Genomic DNA, 17,988 nt, shown 5'->3' with positions numbered 1-17,988 from the left:
AAACTGTCGCAATTTCTTTATGGTATTAGGACGCGGAAATTCACGAATCGCGTCAATTCTCGCGGGATCAAGCGAATACCATCACTTCGAACTAGGTAGTCTAAAAACTTGATTTTGTCCAAAAACACACTTGGTTGAATTAATTAGAACTCCATATTATTTTAAGCGGTGAAATAATGTTCGCAGATGGTCCAGATGTTCTTATAATGACGTTAATGCGACTAATATATCATCGATATATGCACAACTGAAATCTCGACCCTGTAGCACTTCGTCTACAAATCTTTGGAATGTTTGCGCTACCTGAAGCTCATACACATAAACTCAAACAAACCAAAGGGGGTTGTAATGTCTGCTTTTCACATGCACATCTTCTTCGGCGACCAGTATTTGTTTGATGCGCACACTAAGTCTATTGTTGAAAACACATTTTTACCACGTAAAGTCTGGGAAAAGTCTTGAATGTGTTTCACGGAATACCGGTCGGAACACGTTCACGCGTTTAGGGTGCGATAAGCACCACACGGGTGCCACTCGTCATCTTTCTGTACCAAATGAATCGGTGATGACCACGCACTTTTCGATGGGCGAGCGATGCCTCAGCGCAGCATTGATTCAAAGTCGCCGAGGTTCAGACCATTGGGGCACCCGGTGTGGTAATTAAGTGGTGTCTTGTTGTGTGTACGTTATTCTTGGTGCACCATCTGGTCGTGTTACTTCAGGGTATTGTTTTACAAGATCGAGAATGAATGAAGAACCGGAAATAGTCTTTATAAGTATTGTAATTATTATGATATGATAGTTCGTTGTAGATAGTGATGCAATGAGTTTAAAAGAATACAAAGTGTGTTTGATTGATGTAAAAATGATAATCATGACATGCGCAGTGGGCAAAGTAAAAAGAAAATACTTTAAGTGTTAAAAAAAAAATAGTTTAGTTCGGCAGAAACCAAACGTAAAAAAAAACGAGATGGAAGGTTCAATGAGAGCTCCTCTAAATGACGTCAAAAATTCGAAATATATCTATAAGCAACTGATTTAATATCTAAAACAAATGAAAAAAAAGTAGCAGTTTTACTGTATGTGGCAGGTGAAGAAGCCTTGGAAAAATTTAATACATTTAACCTAACAGATGAAACAAAAAAAAATTAGATGAGCTACATAAAGCATCTGAAGAACAAACGAAAGTGTGGAAAGGCATATTTTTTTTTAATAGGAATCAAAATTTATAGTTGTTAAGGGTGCTTTAATAAATATACCAACCATTATTGGTTCTCCGTCTCTAATAGAACTTGAACTAATCAAAACCAATATATGTATAAGTTGAATATTATGATTGAAAATAAAATTGTTCAAGAATATGAATTTTTGTGTGCGATAACACAACAAAAGAAAATGTAGTAGGTAAAATTGCAAATTATAGAAATGGGACCACTTCGTCATCATAAGGTGGTCAGTTCTAAGACTGGTTGGACACGTACCTCCACTCTTTCCTATCCTGAGCTAAACTTCGCATTTTCCTAAAACCAGAACAATCCACATCCTTAACTATTTGCGAACAGTAATCTTATCTAGGTCTACTTCTACCCCTCCTAACTCCTGTCTCTGCCTCTAATATGTCTCTGACTGGACTTTCATGCCTTATTGACTTTATTTCTTATTGACTTCCATAGAGTCCACTGTTCTCCTATTCTTTCTAATACTTCTTCATTTCTAACCTTTTCTATCCACGTTATCCTCATCATTCGCATATAACACCACATTTCGAACGCTTCTAACCTTTTCTTTTGACGCTTACATTAGAATTAAATAAACTATAAAAATTAGGGTTGACAGAAAAAGTTATGGAGCTATTGTTAAGAACAAACATGGCAAAATAAGACTCTGTTTGGATCCAACAAATCTGAACAAGTATGTTATGAGACAACATCATAACATTCTCAAGAATTAACTGCAAAAGATGTGTGATGCTAAAATATTTAGTACGTTGAATGCAGACAGGGCTTTCTGGCAAACAAAATTAACGGAGTTTAGTTAGAGATATGTTACTTTTGTAATTTCATTTGGCAGGAATAAATCAAATTTAATGCCATACGGTATCTCATTAGCCATAGAGGTATTTCAAAGGTGTTTTGAAGATATTTTTGGAGGTATTGTAGATACATTCTAGTTTGACATAAATCAGCCATTACTCACCGGCAAAGTATCAAAACTATGTGACAGACAGAGGTCTTATGAAATAACCGTAAATAACCAAAAATAGAAATAAATAGAGGATACATATATGCAAACAAGACAATAATGCGTTTGAAGATCATTCTAATGAGAAAACGAATGATTGTTTAAATAACGGTCAAACTAGTATAAATACACAGAAACGTCAAACTTCGAAAAGCGATTCTAATGAAATTGTATTTGGTACAAGTGAGACTAATATACGAAGGCGCAAAATGTGATCACCTGATCGGGAAGAATGGTTAGCTGTCCTTTGCGTCTGAATGACTATTATGTTTAGCATATATGATGTTTGGTTATTAAACTATTATATAAATAGCTTTTGTTTAAGAAAGTGGGGTCTAAGGTGTTATGCTACTGTTCATGTTTGCATGTATAATCTATGATTTATACTATTAAAAATATAGGTATCTGTGAGTACATATGAGTGTTAGGATGAGGAGGGGGGAGTGAGCGTAAAAGTAACAAGATAAGATGATTATGGTTGTGATGGTTCGTTGTGTATACGTGATGGAATAAAATAAAAAAAAATACAAAATGTGTTTGATTGATGTAAAAATAACAAACATAACAACAACTACTACTCAAGGATTATCTTAGCAGGTATTATAATTTGAACAGAAAATTTTATTTGATTAGTGTACTGTATTTTGTCAAAAATCATTTTAAAGAAAGGGGGCGTGCAAGCATTAGTGTACACGTGTAACAAGTGAAACTTATTTAGATTGTATATTGTAATAGCATTCTTAACCCTGCGTCCGGCGTATAGGGTATGATGAACCCATTAGCTTCCTATTATAGTTTCTCCTACGGTATTAAAATACTTAGAAGAACAATTGTTGTGCGTTTGAATAGGACGCGGTTTTAAATATTCTTTGGTTCCTGCATTTTACTATGTGTCTTCGCTTGGTTTGATTTTAATTCTTAATGTTTCATTGTTTCCTATAAAATAAACTTTTAGTAGCACGTGTTTTATATGGTTGTAAAGTTGCTTTATATTTTATTCTAAAGCAAAAATTTACCCCTATATTATCGTTTCATGTGTTACGAATATTTATAAAGGGTTCTTTATACAATTCAGACTTCTAATTAACAAATAAGAGGAATGCGTGATGAATGCGGACCACTATAGAGACCGGCATGTTGAACCCTCCTGATTTGTGTAAAGCTAAGCACACTAGATACTTATAAATAAAATATTCAAAATAAAAAACTACCTAATTGTAAGTAAATAAACACGACTAACTCTAAGTGGGGATGATACCTTGGTGTTCTAAACGTTGTGAGAAATTTTGGATCTTGAGTATTTATTTTGTTACTGTTCCACAGTACTCAAGTTTATCCCATGGATTACATAAATTCAAATAATTTTAGTAACTAAGATCTTTTTAAAAGAATTAGTTGATAGGTCTCCGTTGAATATACCATATAATTTTTTAAGGTGTTTCTAAACAATGCACTTTTTTCTAATTTAATTTTATGTACAGATTGGTTTCAGGGTAGGTATTAAGCGGTTAGCGTTTGAATATTTAGTGTAATTTTTCTACATTATTTTAATCCACGTATATGCCATAGTTCTGAGTCCTAAATTTTATTAATCACCAGATTTCTTCAAAAATTTTAACTTCTTTCTTTCCACTCGTCAACTAATTTTAACTAACGTTTCTATCACAAGACTTCGTGGTGTAAATATTGATTGTGTCAAGTAAACACGCAAACACTTAGTGATATCTATTTTATCTCAGAAATAACCATTTGCTGGAAGAAATATCGTGTACTACAAAAAAGAACTCGATAACATAAATGGAAGTCAGTGTATCATTCTATTAGATTTACAGATTTACCCAAATAAAAATAAGCCTAAAGATACTTCTAAAAGTAGTTCACCTGTTTTGTTAATCGTAGCACACCTATCAGGTGAATACACGTAAACGTAAGAGATGTCTTAATATTGCGTGCAACTGTTCGTGATTGTTCATTACAAATTTACATGTTAAAGCAGCCATATGTGTTAAACTGAGGTTGGGTAGAATTGCGACTTTTTAAACAAAACGTTCATAACAGAGCTGTAAACAGGATATTATTTCGGAGAGGGGGTGTCGAATTACAATTTAATTTAATCTTTAACGCTTATCTACTTACAATTATACTAATTATTTAAAAAAAGCATTAAGAACAATAGTATACTAAATGAAAACAGACAGAATCAATAAATGACACAGTCCCTGTCGAGATATAATCTACGTTCACGTTGTCAACACACTGAGGATGTCAACCACAATAGCCGATGAAACGTCTGGACAGAATAGTTCACTTAGACCACGGCCCTATAGCCCGAATCTTTGTAATACTATGGATTCCGGCCGTGAAAGCCTTTGTTTTTATATAAAAAACACAGTATATAGGAGTATATGAACTTTAAAATGTAGATAGATACAGAAATAATACGTCAAACACATAAATAAAAAGAAGCTGTTACAAAACGAAATCGAGCTTTCTCGTTCACAATATTTATTTCTCGATGAACATTTATTAAAGCTAATATATATAGTCATCCATCCTTACTCATAGAATTGCGTAGATATGATTTCAATTCCTGAAGTTTTGAAAAGGAACGGTTTGCTGTAGCCGTGGATACTGGCAATATAGCTAATACTTTTAATAAAGCAGAAACAGTTGGATATACTTGCTTGTTACATTTTGGAAGGATTTAGGGACGTAGTAGTAGAAAGAGAGGGAGATATAGTAGAGGGTTCTGATAAAATTTCCACTTGAATTTGCAAAGCTTTATCTCCGATTCAAGGCTTGCTTCGTTAAGGATTCCAGAATAATATTTCGTTATTGATGGTAAGTCGGTTTCTGTGAAAGAACACCTACAGGGTGTGTTTCGGGGTCATTTCTGAACCTTGAATATCGTCATTCTGTAATACTGACTTGATCTGGTCCATAATATCGGCAAAACGGAAAGGCAATGGCTATTCAAAAATACTCTTCTGCAGAATTAGCACCTAATTTTCTTGCACCTTTTTTGAAAAAAGTAAGCCGCTTCTTTTAAAATTTTAAGAAAATAGTTGCTCATATTTGACCACGTGTCATTGAGAGCGATACATAAAAATGTTATCAACCAAAAGTAAGGTAAGGGAATCCTCCAAAGAAATTTCGACAACGCAGATACCGATAATAAATTGTTTGGCATTTCAGAAAATATCCGTATTTGGTACTACTGATAATTCCTCCAAAGCATGAACAATGGGCAGAAGTATCTCTTTATACCTTAATAAAATCCGTCATGATTTTCAACTCAGCGAGTTGAAATTCACCGTACAGTGAATGCATAGAGACATTTGTTCAATCTTAGCAATATTTGTTGTTTCATCAGCCAATACAGAAAAGTATTTGGGTTATGACACCACAAATTGTTATCGACGCATTTTGTATTTTTGGACTTAGGTATGGTGAGTTTTTTAGAGCACTCTTAAATAGCAAAATCAAATCTATTTATATAACAACATTAAAATAAATGCAGGAGTTAGTATGTAGTCTACACTGCACAACTCAGCTTGTATGTTGGAGTATTTTATGAGAATGTTAAATTGTATGAGGAATGGTTAGTAACTGAAATTCCCTACGATAGCAGTACTTAAGGACCAACGAAGCTCAAATATAAGCTAGTAAAGTTTTGTGAAGTTGATAAGGATAATTTAAATATCTCTTGTATTTTAATCAGTATACGGAGAGTTTGTGTAAAAAAAACGGACGATAAAAAGTATTTTCTGTAAACAAGTACTTACTTAATTGAAAACATTACGATAAATGCTACAATAAGTGTGATAAGAGATATGCTATAACCAACTCTTGATAATGTTTTAATAGACCATATGTACTTCTAAAAATAAAAAGAAACAAGATATTTGGAATAAAGTGAAAACTCATAACTTACTTACCGCTATAAGCGAACCCGTTAAATCTGGCTCATCGTCCATTGATATATTCATCCTCACAAGTGCTTTGTTGCTTCCGTAGCACTGGGTATAGTTGGTCCAGTAAGCATGATTATGTTCTGATATATACCACTGTCCACTACTAGTGCAGAATCTAGAAGCATTTTCTTTCTGAAATTGAAATATTAGGTAAATAAATAATAATATAATACGCAAAAACAATGTTCACTGTGAAATAAAACTGAAAATGCTTCTTTTTGAGTTAACATCTAATGCAGCAAATGCACTTATTAGATTATTAAGGTCTGATTAAAAGTATGATGACTGGTGGTTCTCTCCGACCTAGCACGAGTTCATCAATTAAGATTGTTTCGAATATATATAAAAATTCGTGCTATAAAACTGAAAAACAAATAAAATCTATTTAGCAAAAATAACTGCAGTAACAACAGTTAACATTCAAACTCAAAATCAATTACTCAGGGAATAAAGAAAAGGAAACCTGAAGACTCATTTATTCAAAAGAATTGTAAAGTAATAAGTGTCGTACTGAATTGACATTTTTTTTTTTCAATATTCAGAAAGGCAGAAACGACAATAAACCTAATGTATACATTATTATCGTAGTGAAATAATTTTTAGGTTTTTTATTATATCCTTAAATCTAGTGTGCTAGTGGTTATCTGTTCTTCATAGAAGTTTGATTGAATTAGATTAACTTGTGATTCCACTGCTGACCTATAGAACCAAAAATTTATTTTTTTTGTTGAACATATGAAGCTATTCTTAGTTGTCCATAAGTAGTAACTCGTAAGTTCTATAGGATACTAAAAGTAGAATTCATTTTTCTTGAGAAACAAGTAAGTCTGCTTGTTAGCTGAGGCCTAATTTACACCCACGTTAACCAACGTAAAGTAATTTATTTGAAAAAAAAAATACAACTGACAACTAAAAACTAGAACAAATCAAAATGTTGAACTATTCTACTTTTACTCTTCAATTTACAATATTTGTAGTTTAGCAACTGTTTTTAATACATTTCTCATAGAAAATTTTTAATTTTGTCCTAACTGATATTTTATGAATGTCATTGAGCTAACCTTGTGGTTTTTTAATTTCCAATTATTCAAAATATTTATGATTCTATATATACAGTATTTTGCCCTCAGTGGAGTGTTTTTAATTTTACCTATTAACGGTACATCTTCATTGACCAACCAAAATAATTCAATTGTTGTATAAATAAAGCAATAAATATACTAACTGTATACATAGTCGTACAGAAAATAAATGAGAAGAGCAAATGTGAGACTGCGCAAGTCTTCCTCTGGCAGACGAAATTTGGAAGGAGGGTGGATATGGCCGTGATCGCAGAACCAAATAAGTTAATTGCTCTAAAAGATGACTGGATACAGGATAAAAACGAGGGATAGATGGGGCAATTAATACAAGGTTTATACAACAAGGGAGTGGAACAGATGATGCTTTTGCGTGGATAAGGCTGAAAGTGGTAACCTTAGTTGCACTATACTTCACCCCTAATAGGCCCTTCCAAATGTACAAGATGTTTTTGACGATGTTAGAACTCATCCTTTGACGATCATATGGTTCAGTTGTGATAAAGGTGACTGTAATAGCAAGTCAATATTTTGGGAATGTTAATAAACATATAAACAATGGCCGTTCCTCTACCTTCCGGAACAAGTGTCTCCTTTCTAGAAATGGCTGATAACATGAGAAGTCCTATCTCTGAAAACCCTTACTGACCACAACTACATTCAGATGCACAGGACTAAGGGTGAAGAATCGGACAGTACAGGCTTTTGTAAAAAAGAGGAAGGTGGAATATTGTGAAGCTCATTATTGACGGTTATCATATCATTTGAACCGATTCATTCAAATAAAAATAATATGCTACTACTACGGAATTGACTTCTTATATAAATAAGCCAAAAAAACGTATTAGAAGTTCTGACATTCGCGAGTTAAAGTAATCATTTTTTAAAGAAACACATTGTGTTGTTCGACGATAGTGTAGTTTCATTAATCTGAGGTGAGAACCATTCTAAAATGATTTTTAATTAGATAGAGTAACTATACAGTCTAGATTTGGTAGCAATTCAAATTTTATTCTCAAAATTTTTTGACTGAAGATTGCATCAGACTATCTTGCCGATAGTGATTAACGTGTAAATTGAAACCAACGGAATTTAATTTACTTAATACAACCTTTATTGTTTTACATAAATATACGCACGTCTCCAATTTGTAATATTAATCGATCAGCACATAGTTGACTTTAACGACGCACGCAAAGCCTATGCGTGATAATAAACATTCTTTCTAGGGATTTCCAACACCGCGTTAATCACATTAGTTCCAGAATTATCACGTACCTAATCTCCATTTCGAACTGTGATTTTGTCTGATTTCCACAAGCCCCATAACTAAAATGAAGGCATCCATTGATTTTTCTAACGCCTGTTTCGTTTCATTCCTTCCTCATTGGAGAATTTTTTATATATTAATAATTTGACGACACTTTTCCAATTTTAAAATAACATATACGTGTATACTTTGCTAATGCCTTTTTTAAATTGTCTTTAAGAGTAAATTTTAATTCCATTTATTTAACTAAGAATATCCAAATGCAATGAAAAAGCATAAATAGGACAAACATTAGTACCTTTATAAGGTACAACAAAATCAAATGGGGTTATGTGAAATTGAACCAAATAAAACATTAGAATCCAAACATTTGTACCACAACGTTTAAACCCCCCAAAACGTGTTTTAACTTCCAAGGTGTTCAGTCTCTAACTGAACAAACACGTTTTAGGTTTCAACAAGGTTTTCGTATGAAAAGTATGAACTTAAGTACCTTTCTATTCCATACAGAAAATGTTCGGTTAGTCAGTATTTACTTTTTATGCGACTCGTACCATGTACATTTCTTGTTGACTCCAAAGAAAAATGTAACTAATAACCTTACTTTCTGTTGCGACGGTATCTAAGGAAAAATGTACACGAAAAACGATTCGAAAAGACCACTGTGACCTCTAATGAACTTCCACTTTAAGTATTATGGATCCCTTTCGTGACTTCTAATAAACCCCTTGCGTGAAGCTCTTAAAAAATAATGCTTTTATTAATTAGACAAAACGGTCAATACTTTACTTAGTGTCCCATTTTCAGTATGGTCATATACATCAAAAGGGCCATAATTCCAAGTAATTAAATGCATATGTAAGAAACATTACGTCCAGATAAAGAAAGTACTTACAAAGGAAACTAAAGACAAAAATGTTTTATGTAGGATACACGGTAAAGTTATTAGTAATTAATAAATTATTAGATCAGGAATTCATAGTGAATTAAATGACAACGACTTAATTACATATTGTTAAATTAAAAACTATTTACCTATAACTACTTATGTCATAATCTTAAAAATTTTATGGGGGTATTGATATTTTAAAACTTATTTAAATAAACATTTAAAAGCACCTTTTGTTTTAACAAAAAGAATAATTTACTTAAGCCAAAATAAATCAAATGACGATTTTACAGTGTTGGACAAAAATGATGCCTACTTTGTGATAAGTTTACCAGTTTTACTGTTTAAATCATTAAATAAAAAGTTGGGTTAAAATTTATCAAAAGAATAATCAATTTTGTTAGTCAACTTATAATATTCTCACGTAATCATACACCTTTCTCACTATTATTAAATTTATTTAACTATTTGCACTATTATTATTAATTCACCACTATTTCAACATACTTAGTCCCTTCTTCGGTTTTTCTACTTCGCTTTGTAACGCCTCGTAACTTTATCTCGCAATAACTAACTGTTCCGACCTCGCCGGAAATTATTTATAAGGCCTGGCCTATTTTCTAGAATGATTCAAAATACGACGTCTAGAAAATCTGGCCTTCTGTCACTACTGTTAAATCACTTTGACCGTGTTTAGATTATAATTGAATTTATTTAAAACAAAAAAAAATTATACAAAGTATGCGGGTCGGAGGTACATTGCAAAATTCAGAATAGCATGAATCATATTGTGCAGCATTGTGGATGACTTCTGGTCGTTTTTGTAGTTTGCCTGCGAAATTCATCTGTAGGTACTGGAGAGTCTCCAGAACGACCAAACATCATGTCCGCTAGCAACCTGAGTTCTTTCCCAAATAAAATGCTGACTGGTGTTCTTCCGGTTGCCCGAATGCAATTCTATATCGCATAATCCAGTCATTGAAAAACTTATCAGCAACGATTTGTGCTTCCTGATTCGATTTAGACATTTGCTAAAATAATCCATGACCACCAACATGTATCGGTTACCGAAGTTTGCCACTGTGAATGGTGCTGCTACGTTGACTGCAATTCTCTCAAATGGCACTTCCATGCTGTACTACTGCATTCGTCCACAACTTCTTCTATTTAGTCCCTAACTGGCGACACATTTCCTGTCCCAGTCTTCCACATCGCTTCCACTTCGTAGTCAATGAAATCATTCACATACCTTCCCTAGAATCTTCTTAAAGCCTAAATGTCCTTCACCATGAATTGCTTCTACCACTTACGAAATTCGTTTGTTCGGAGGTACCACTTGGTTGTTTCTGCGTTTCTGGTTCCATCTAAAAGCTCTCACATTCTCTTCAAAAGACCGTGATTAAAGCTAAAGGAAGTCCACTGGTTGGTTTAGGTGACTCACATCTGCCCACGATGGTCTTCAGATTCTACGTTCTTTCTAACTCAATATTGACTCAATATATTTGTATTTCCTCTGGTCTTCGATTTTTCCTCTATCTTCCCTGGATCTTTCATGCTGAACGGTGGTTAAATTACAACAGATCCATCATTCATCATCCAACATTTTCTTCTTCTCCGCAGATGAACAGTGTACCCCAGTTTTCAACTCAAGGTTTCTGGAATAATGTATCATGCCGTGTTATTTGCCTGGACGATGCTTAATGTCGAACTCGTATTGCTGAAGTCATTGTAACCATCATGCACTTTGCCCTTCGGGGTTCTTGAATTGAAGCAGCTACTTCAGCGGGGCGTGATCCGGCCTTAAGAAGAACTTCTTTCCATACAGGTATTTGTTGGCATGATTTAAATCGTGATGATGATTCCAGCACTTCGGACGACCACTGTAGTTGTTGCAGTCCTGAGAAAAATGAATGGAAACTTCCAGAAAGTTCCATGAAATTCAATGACGTCAGATTCCTTCTTCTTTCGTCGAAAGCTTTCAGGTTCTTGGTGATATTCTCGATCGGTAGAAAGTTCCAGAAAATTGACCGATGTAACGTTTGAGAATATTCGATAAAATTCTTCAAAAATCCTCCTTCTCCAATCCGCTTCAGTCTTCTTCTATCTCACTTCTGACGCCAAATTTCACGTTATCAAACACCTTTCTCACTATTATTCAATTTCTTTAACTATTTGCTTTCTAATTAACACTACTATTATTAATTCACCACTATTTCAACATATTTTGTCTCTTCTTCGCTTTTTTGGTTCGCTTTGTATCGCCTTGTAACTCGATCTCGTACTAAGTAACTCTTCCGACCTGGCCGACAACTGTTTATAAGAATTCTAGAATGATGTAGAATATGACGTCTAGAAAATCTGATCTTCTCTATCACTGTGTATTAGGGTGCTTTTTTTTTCTAACTCTTACCCCCTCAAATGTTTCTATTTGATGTAAAAAAAATCCTCGCCAAACATGCTAGCTCAAATCTAAGGGGTCGCTATTTTTATTTTAGTTTCCCATTTAATTAACATAGGAAAAATTCTTTTTTGTTTTAAGTTGAATTTACACATAATTTACATAAAAATACAATACTTACTAATAGTTTGAGTAAAAATTTTGAGGATTATGCAAAAAAAAAATAATTGCAAGCTATTTTTGCAAATTTCAAAATTTAGTAATTTTTAAATGGCTGTAACTAGTCTTTTTGTAAAGATAATCATACTTTGTCTTAGAGTTTTGTAAAGCTCAAAGACTCAACTTTGAGAATATGAACGGTTTTTTGGAAAAAACTGCGTAAATTATGTGTAAATTCAATTTAAAACAAAAAAGAATTTTTCCTATGTTAATTAAATGGGAAACTAAAATAAAAATAGCGACCTCTTATATTTGACCTAAAGGGCTCATGTTTGGCGAGGATTTTTTTTTNACACAATTTACGCATTTTTGTTCCAAAAAACCGTTTCATATTCTCAAAGTTGAGTCTTTGAGCTTTACAAAACACTAAGACAAAGTATGGTTATCTTTACAAAAAGACTAGTTACAGCCATTTAAAAATGAGTAAATTTTGAAATTTGAAAAAATAGCTTGCAATTATTTTTTTTGCATAATCCTCAAAATTTTTAATCAAACTATTAGTCAGTATTGTATTTTCACAAATTTCAAAAATGGTTCTCAGTACAATACAATACAATATAATACCTAATATGTTAATTAAATGGGAAACTAAAATAAAAATAGCGACCCCCTAGATTTGAGCTATAGGGCTCATGTTTGGCGAGGATTTTTTTTACATCAAATAGAAACATTTGAGGGGGTAAGAGTTAGAAAAAAAAATTAAAAATTTTGTTTGAAGTACTCTACTGTATATGTTGGGTTGCCTACAGACATGTTATAATTACTATTAATCTGAAATATTTTTGTACTGATAAAGCATTTTTGAATATTGTTATCATAAAAGTAGTAAAGTTAACAATTATATCGTGTAATATGGTGTGTTCAATGCCTTATGATAGTGGTGAGAAATGCGAAATATCGGTGATTTAGACCATCAGCTATTAATCAATAAGCAATCATAAGAATATTTGCAATGTATTTTTTATTTATCAATGAAATAATTAAACTAACAGAAACCATCTGTGTAAAATTTGTTTATTAGCATTATGTTTTAACAAGAATACCAATTTTGTAAAGCTCTCTAAAAATTCAAAAGAGAAAAACAGTTGCTCAACTGAAGCTAAGGAAACCACACGGCAGATTAACTATTTTGTTGCAATTGAACAATTCATAATTTTATGAATTGTGACGTCCACCAAACGTGTTTAAAAGACCAGTGAAAGTTTTCGCAAGAAGTCGTTTGTTTTGATTTAATTCAAAGAAATCAGCTGTTTATTTTTTTTAATCATTGTTTTTATCCACCTTGGTGTAAACTGTAAAGCAATACAATTCGGGGTTAAAATTTCAAGGGCTGCCATTCGGTATTGATGTTAGAGTACACCATATTGGCAGGAAAATGTCTCTTTTTATGAATATCCTTTAACTAAACTAGCTACGTAACAAAACCAAAGCAACCCTAATAGCAGCATAGTTGAATCATCGTCTATTTATTCTTTATTATGTGTTTATTTACATTTACTTGTGACCTAAAGGAAGCAACCTTCCAGTTGTCGATCCCGATCGATAGTTAGATCTATCGCTCCAAAATTTTATTTTTCGTGAGTTACATATTTTACGTAGGTAACTTACATACTCCAAGCAATTTATCGAAATTACCAGATACTAATCGCAACTTCGAACTTGGTTCTTTTAAGCACACTGTATGCAGCTTTGAACTTTTATGGCTTAATTTTTCTGGTATAGTAGATTGTAATTTAAACAAGGAAAGAAAAACAAATATTTTTATTTCTGTTTAAAACGTATACGCGTTATTTTGAAAGATTAACAGATTATTGCAGTTTCCCGGCACACAAATTAATCGTTAAAACACGTCTTATTTGTGCTATCTATTTGTGGTTCTAATCAATAAATACAAGATAACATCAATAAACCTACATACAAGGTGTTTCAAATGAAATAAATTCATTAAAAAATGAAGTATCAACTTTTTATCCAGGATATTTCAATTTTAGATTTTAATTGTGCAACTTCTTACAAAATTTTCATCGCCCTCTTCATTAATTTTTTCAATTGCAAAATTTATTGAGTTTTACATTAAAGTTTTAAAGTAGCTCTTTTTGTATAAATTCAAGGCTGCGCCCATAATTCAATGCAAACTGTAAAGTTATAATGTTAGTATGATTAATATTTAAATAAAAATCACCATCGAGTAATGTCCAGACGAGTCGCCAGCGTGAATAAAACTAATATCTAGTGGTTAATACTCACACCTAACTATATACCTACATTTGCATATAAATACCATTTGAAACATACAATTTAATTTTTTGTCCAAGAACTAGGCTATATATATATAATAAATACTTCAAAACCACACATAAAATACGTAATAATACTCTATATTTGAAATAATTAACTCACTGGGCGGTTGTTAAATATATTATTATCTAACATGCAACTATGATAAAAAAAACACTTAGATAATTTCACAAAAAGGAATTACTTATTTCAATTTTTATGCCATCATCATAGAGGATCGCATTCATTAGTATCAAAAAGCATTAACCATGTAGATATTCTTTGATAATGGAGTAACAACCAAAACAATTGTTTGAGATCCAAATACTATATTTCTAATTGCCAGACTCGCCACATGTTTTACTTTCACCTGTTATAGATCACAACTGCCGGTAGACCTTAAGTATTACACATTTTCTATTTACACACATTTTAAAGCACAGGTAGTTTTACATATTTTGCTTACATATCATGGGATGGGGCAATTTGGGATAAGAGTTAAAGTTCATTTCGAAAAGGTCGTAGACAGTTTTTGCGAATAAAATACTGTCCATTTGGGATGTCAACATATATACTTTTCAAATATTAATTGTATAGATACATATGTATTTACAGCCCATCTATTTCAGTTGTGCTCAGCATTGCTAATTCGTAAAAGGTAATAACTACAACATCAAAATGGACAGTTTTTGTACTATTTTTAATTTATTTATAATGTTGTCAAATTTTGCTTAGTTCCCGATGTACAGAGGTTGAAATTGACTAAAACGCTAAATAGAAAAAAAATTTTTTTTTAACAGAAAATGCTCATTGCGTATATGATACGTTTATTTGCTTTTCGTTTTAGAAATGCAAATAGTAAGTTTCCTTCCTTCATTTTAAATTAGTTAAGAAGCTTAAATGTTTTCTAACTAGTTGGTATGTGCCAGGAGAAACAACCCAATAGATTTTATTTAATTAGGTAAGTACTTAACTTTTTTTAATTTTCGAATCAGGATGTTTTAATTTTCTTTACATTAAAGGTAAAAGAAAAATATTCAAGAGATGAATATTATTTTCTGGCAAATACTGACGCAACATGTATTTTTTAAACATAAGCCATTACTTTTTTTTAATTTTAAAAATTACTGGAGGTATATCTTAGGTACGCAATCATTAATCTTTATAACCTTAACATGCACTTTTATCATTGTGCCAGTTCTCTTGTAAATTATTTAAATTTTTATGAAGACATGAGCAAGTAATCAATACAGATGGCGACTGCGTATGGTGAGCTTTGAAGCCATAGATATGCTTATAACGAATCATTTGAACTACCTAACGTACACGCAGATGTGGTTACAACGAATGTAGAGTAGATCTAAAGTTAAACGCCAACAGCTGTACATAACCTTATAATAAATGCAGTAGTAGCAAAACACTCAGAGCACGTGTGGTTTATAATACAGTTAATTAAGTGAACCCTTAGGCGAGTAACATCTTTAACCCCTCTTAAAACAATGCCGAAGTCAAAACGAGACAAGAAAAGTAAGTTAATACCATTGTATAATAATTCAGGAATAATTAATTTTAGCTTTTCAGTTTCCTTAACAAAAACAAGTAAGAAAGGTAAAGCTTTGAAGGAGAAAGTAATTGAAGATGTTAAATTGTGCGTTGAAAAATTTCAGAGTGTCTATGTCTTTACATATAAAAATATGCGGACAGATAAAATGCAAGATATCAGGCAAGAATGGAAACCTAGTAGATTTTTCTTTGGAAAAAATAAAGTAATAGGTTTAGGATTAGGAAGAACACCCGAACAAGAAATTAATGATGATTTGCACAAGGTAAGAGCTTGAGGTTTTTATAAGAAATGGTTTGATTTTCCTTTTTGTGTTGCAGATTTCTAAATGTCTCAAAGGGCCATGTGGTTTACTATTTACTGACTGTGAGAAGAAAGAAGTTTTGGAATGGTTTAGTGATTTTAGCATAGAAGATTATGCTAGATCAGGCTTTAAAGTTGATGTAACTATAAAACTAAGAGAAGGTCCATTAAAACAATTTCCACATTCAATAGAACCATATTTAAGACAACTAGGAATGCCTACAAAATTAGATAAAGGTTGGTAATCTATGTAGCAATTAATATTAATAATTTTTCATTTTGTTTTAAATTTGTAAGGTAGAATATATTATGAGTGTGCACTGAGTTTTTCTTACTTCACTTCTTCTAATTTATCTTAGTTTTCTTGGAAAATAAAACAAGCACTGAAAAGTGGAAATTCTTCAATAATTAAATTTCTTGTCTTCCCCTCCTGCGATTTTAATTGAAAATGAACTATGGGAAGAGAATGTAAAATATATTTCATTTTTGACTTGTACAACTTAGGTTTCAGTTATTTAATATGTTTCAGTTGAAATTTTCATTACCAGCATAAAACTTATTCACTATCAGTTTGCCCCAAAGAATGAATGTTTCTTGAAAACACTTATTTTACGGATTTTTTATTTGATCCCATGTTTTAAGGGGTGTGTCAGTTTAACATAATAAAACAGTTTTAAACTACATTGATTACATTATTTTAACATTAATAACTTACACATTATTTCAGGGGTTGTAACATTAGTAAAAGATTATGAAGTTTGTAAAGAAGGCTCCATTCTTACTCCTGAACAAGCAAAAATTTTACAACTTTTGGACTATAAACTGGCTAAATTTAAACTTACTTTGAAAGCATGTTGGATCAAGGGAGAAGGTTTTGAAAAGTTTCATTTAGAAGATGAAACTGAGGATCAAGGAATGGAAGAAGAAGAATGCATTGACAATTAATTAGTAAAGGAGATTAACTAAAATATTGAGATGTTAATGTTTTAATTTTTTTTATTTTACAATTAGAATATTACAAACATTTGCTGTTGTTTGCTAATTTTTTATCAATAGACCAAAATCCTAGTATAGCATGTCACTAACAATAAGTGGTAAAATAAAAAGATATGGTAAGATTTTCATTCAATATGGAAGTGTGCTTGTTCACAAATGTAAAGCTCATCGATTAGATCATTTAAGTAAATACATGTACCTACTACAAGAACATTTAAAAGGTATCCACATTAGCACTTCATTCATTTTTTCGATTTATGAGATATGTATTTTAAAATTCGAAGCCAGTTAAAGGTAAATGATTGTTTTTTTATTATCCTAAACGACACTTCTATTTTAGCTTTGTTTTTTGTTTTCTTCACGATTAGATTGATATTAAGATTAATTATATTGTAAATAGAAAGTGTTGATTATAACAATAATACTTATTTACATAAAAACTAAGAAGAACCCAAACAATAAAAACATAGCTACATTAATTTTAACAACTGTATATATAAAATAAATTGAAAACTGCACAGTTTTTATCTTAGTATCTTTTTATTGTTTGGGTAATTCTAGCCATTTATAAAAATGTGTACCTATTGTTTTAATAATCGAAATCATCTATGAATAAAGAATTAATGACTTATAATCCAGTATTAGTGTGGGTATAATTAATCTTAATTTCCAAGTATCGGTGAAATATTTGTTGCTTTTGAAAAAGAGATTTCCGAAAAGAGAAAAGTCGATGTGCGATAATCAGCAACTAATTTGATACATCGCTTCCACTTCGTAGTCA

General features: G+C 31.8%; 2 protein-coding genes across 3 annotated transcripts in view; one reads left to right on the top strand and one right to left on the bottom strand.

The window, feature by feature from the left end:
* The window catches only part of LOC108742962 (secretin receptor-like), a 92,820-nt gene that overhangs the window by 20,922 nt on the left and 53,910 nt on the right, over window positions 1-17,988 (bottom strand). Inside the window, exons 4-5 of the mRNA XM_018478333.1 lie at window positions 6,180-6,347; window positions 6,027-6,121 (exon numbers count right to left, since the gene is read on the bottom strand). Of these exons, the coding sequence (XP_018333835.1) occupies window positions 6,027-6,121; window positions 6,180-6,347 (263 nt within the window). The remainder of the gene's footprint in view (window positions 1-6,026; window positions 6,122-6,179; window positions 6,348-17,988) is intronic.
* Window positions 15,697-17,235, top strand: LOC108742964 (mRNA turnover protein 4 homolog). Of its 2 annotated transcripts, XM_025979181.1 has the most exons (5): window positions 15,697-15,874; window positions 15,929-15,955; window positions 16,015-16,173; window positions 16,229-16,448; window positions 16,939-17,235. In XM_025979181.1, the coding sequence occupies exons 3-5, from the start codon at window positions 16,042-16,044 to the stop codon at window positions 17,154-17,156; spliced, it is 570 nt and encodes a 189-aa protein (XP_025834966.1). In that variant the 5' UTR covers window positions 15,697-15,874; window positions 15,929-15,955; window positions 16,015-16,041; the 3' UTR covers window positions 17,157-17,235. The 2 variants fall into 2 exon arrangements, with proteins under 2 accessions (XP_025834966.1, XP_025834965.1); XM_025979180.1 differs by having other exon boundaries at window positions 15,700-15,874; window positions 15,929-16,173.

This window comes from Agrilus planipennis, unplaced genomic scaffold (genome assembly GCF_000699045.2).
Source record: "Agrilus planipennis isolate EAB-ADULT unplaced genomic scaffold, Apla_2.0 scaffold377, whole genome shotgun sequence".
NCBI lineage: Eukaryota > Metazoa > Arthropoda > Insecta > Coleoptera > Buprestidae > Agrilus > Agrilus planipennis.
The sequence above is the reverse complement of the archived record's forward strand: the minus strand, read 5'-3'. Positions and strand labels throughout refer to the sequence as shown.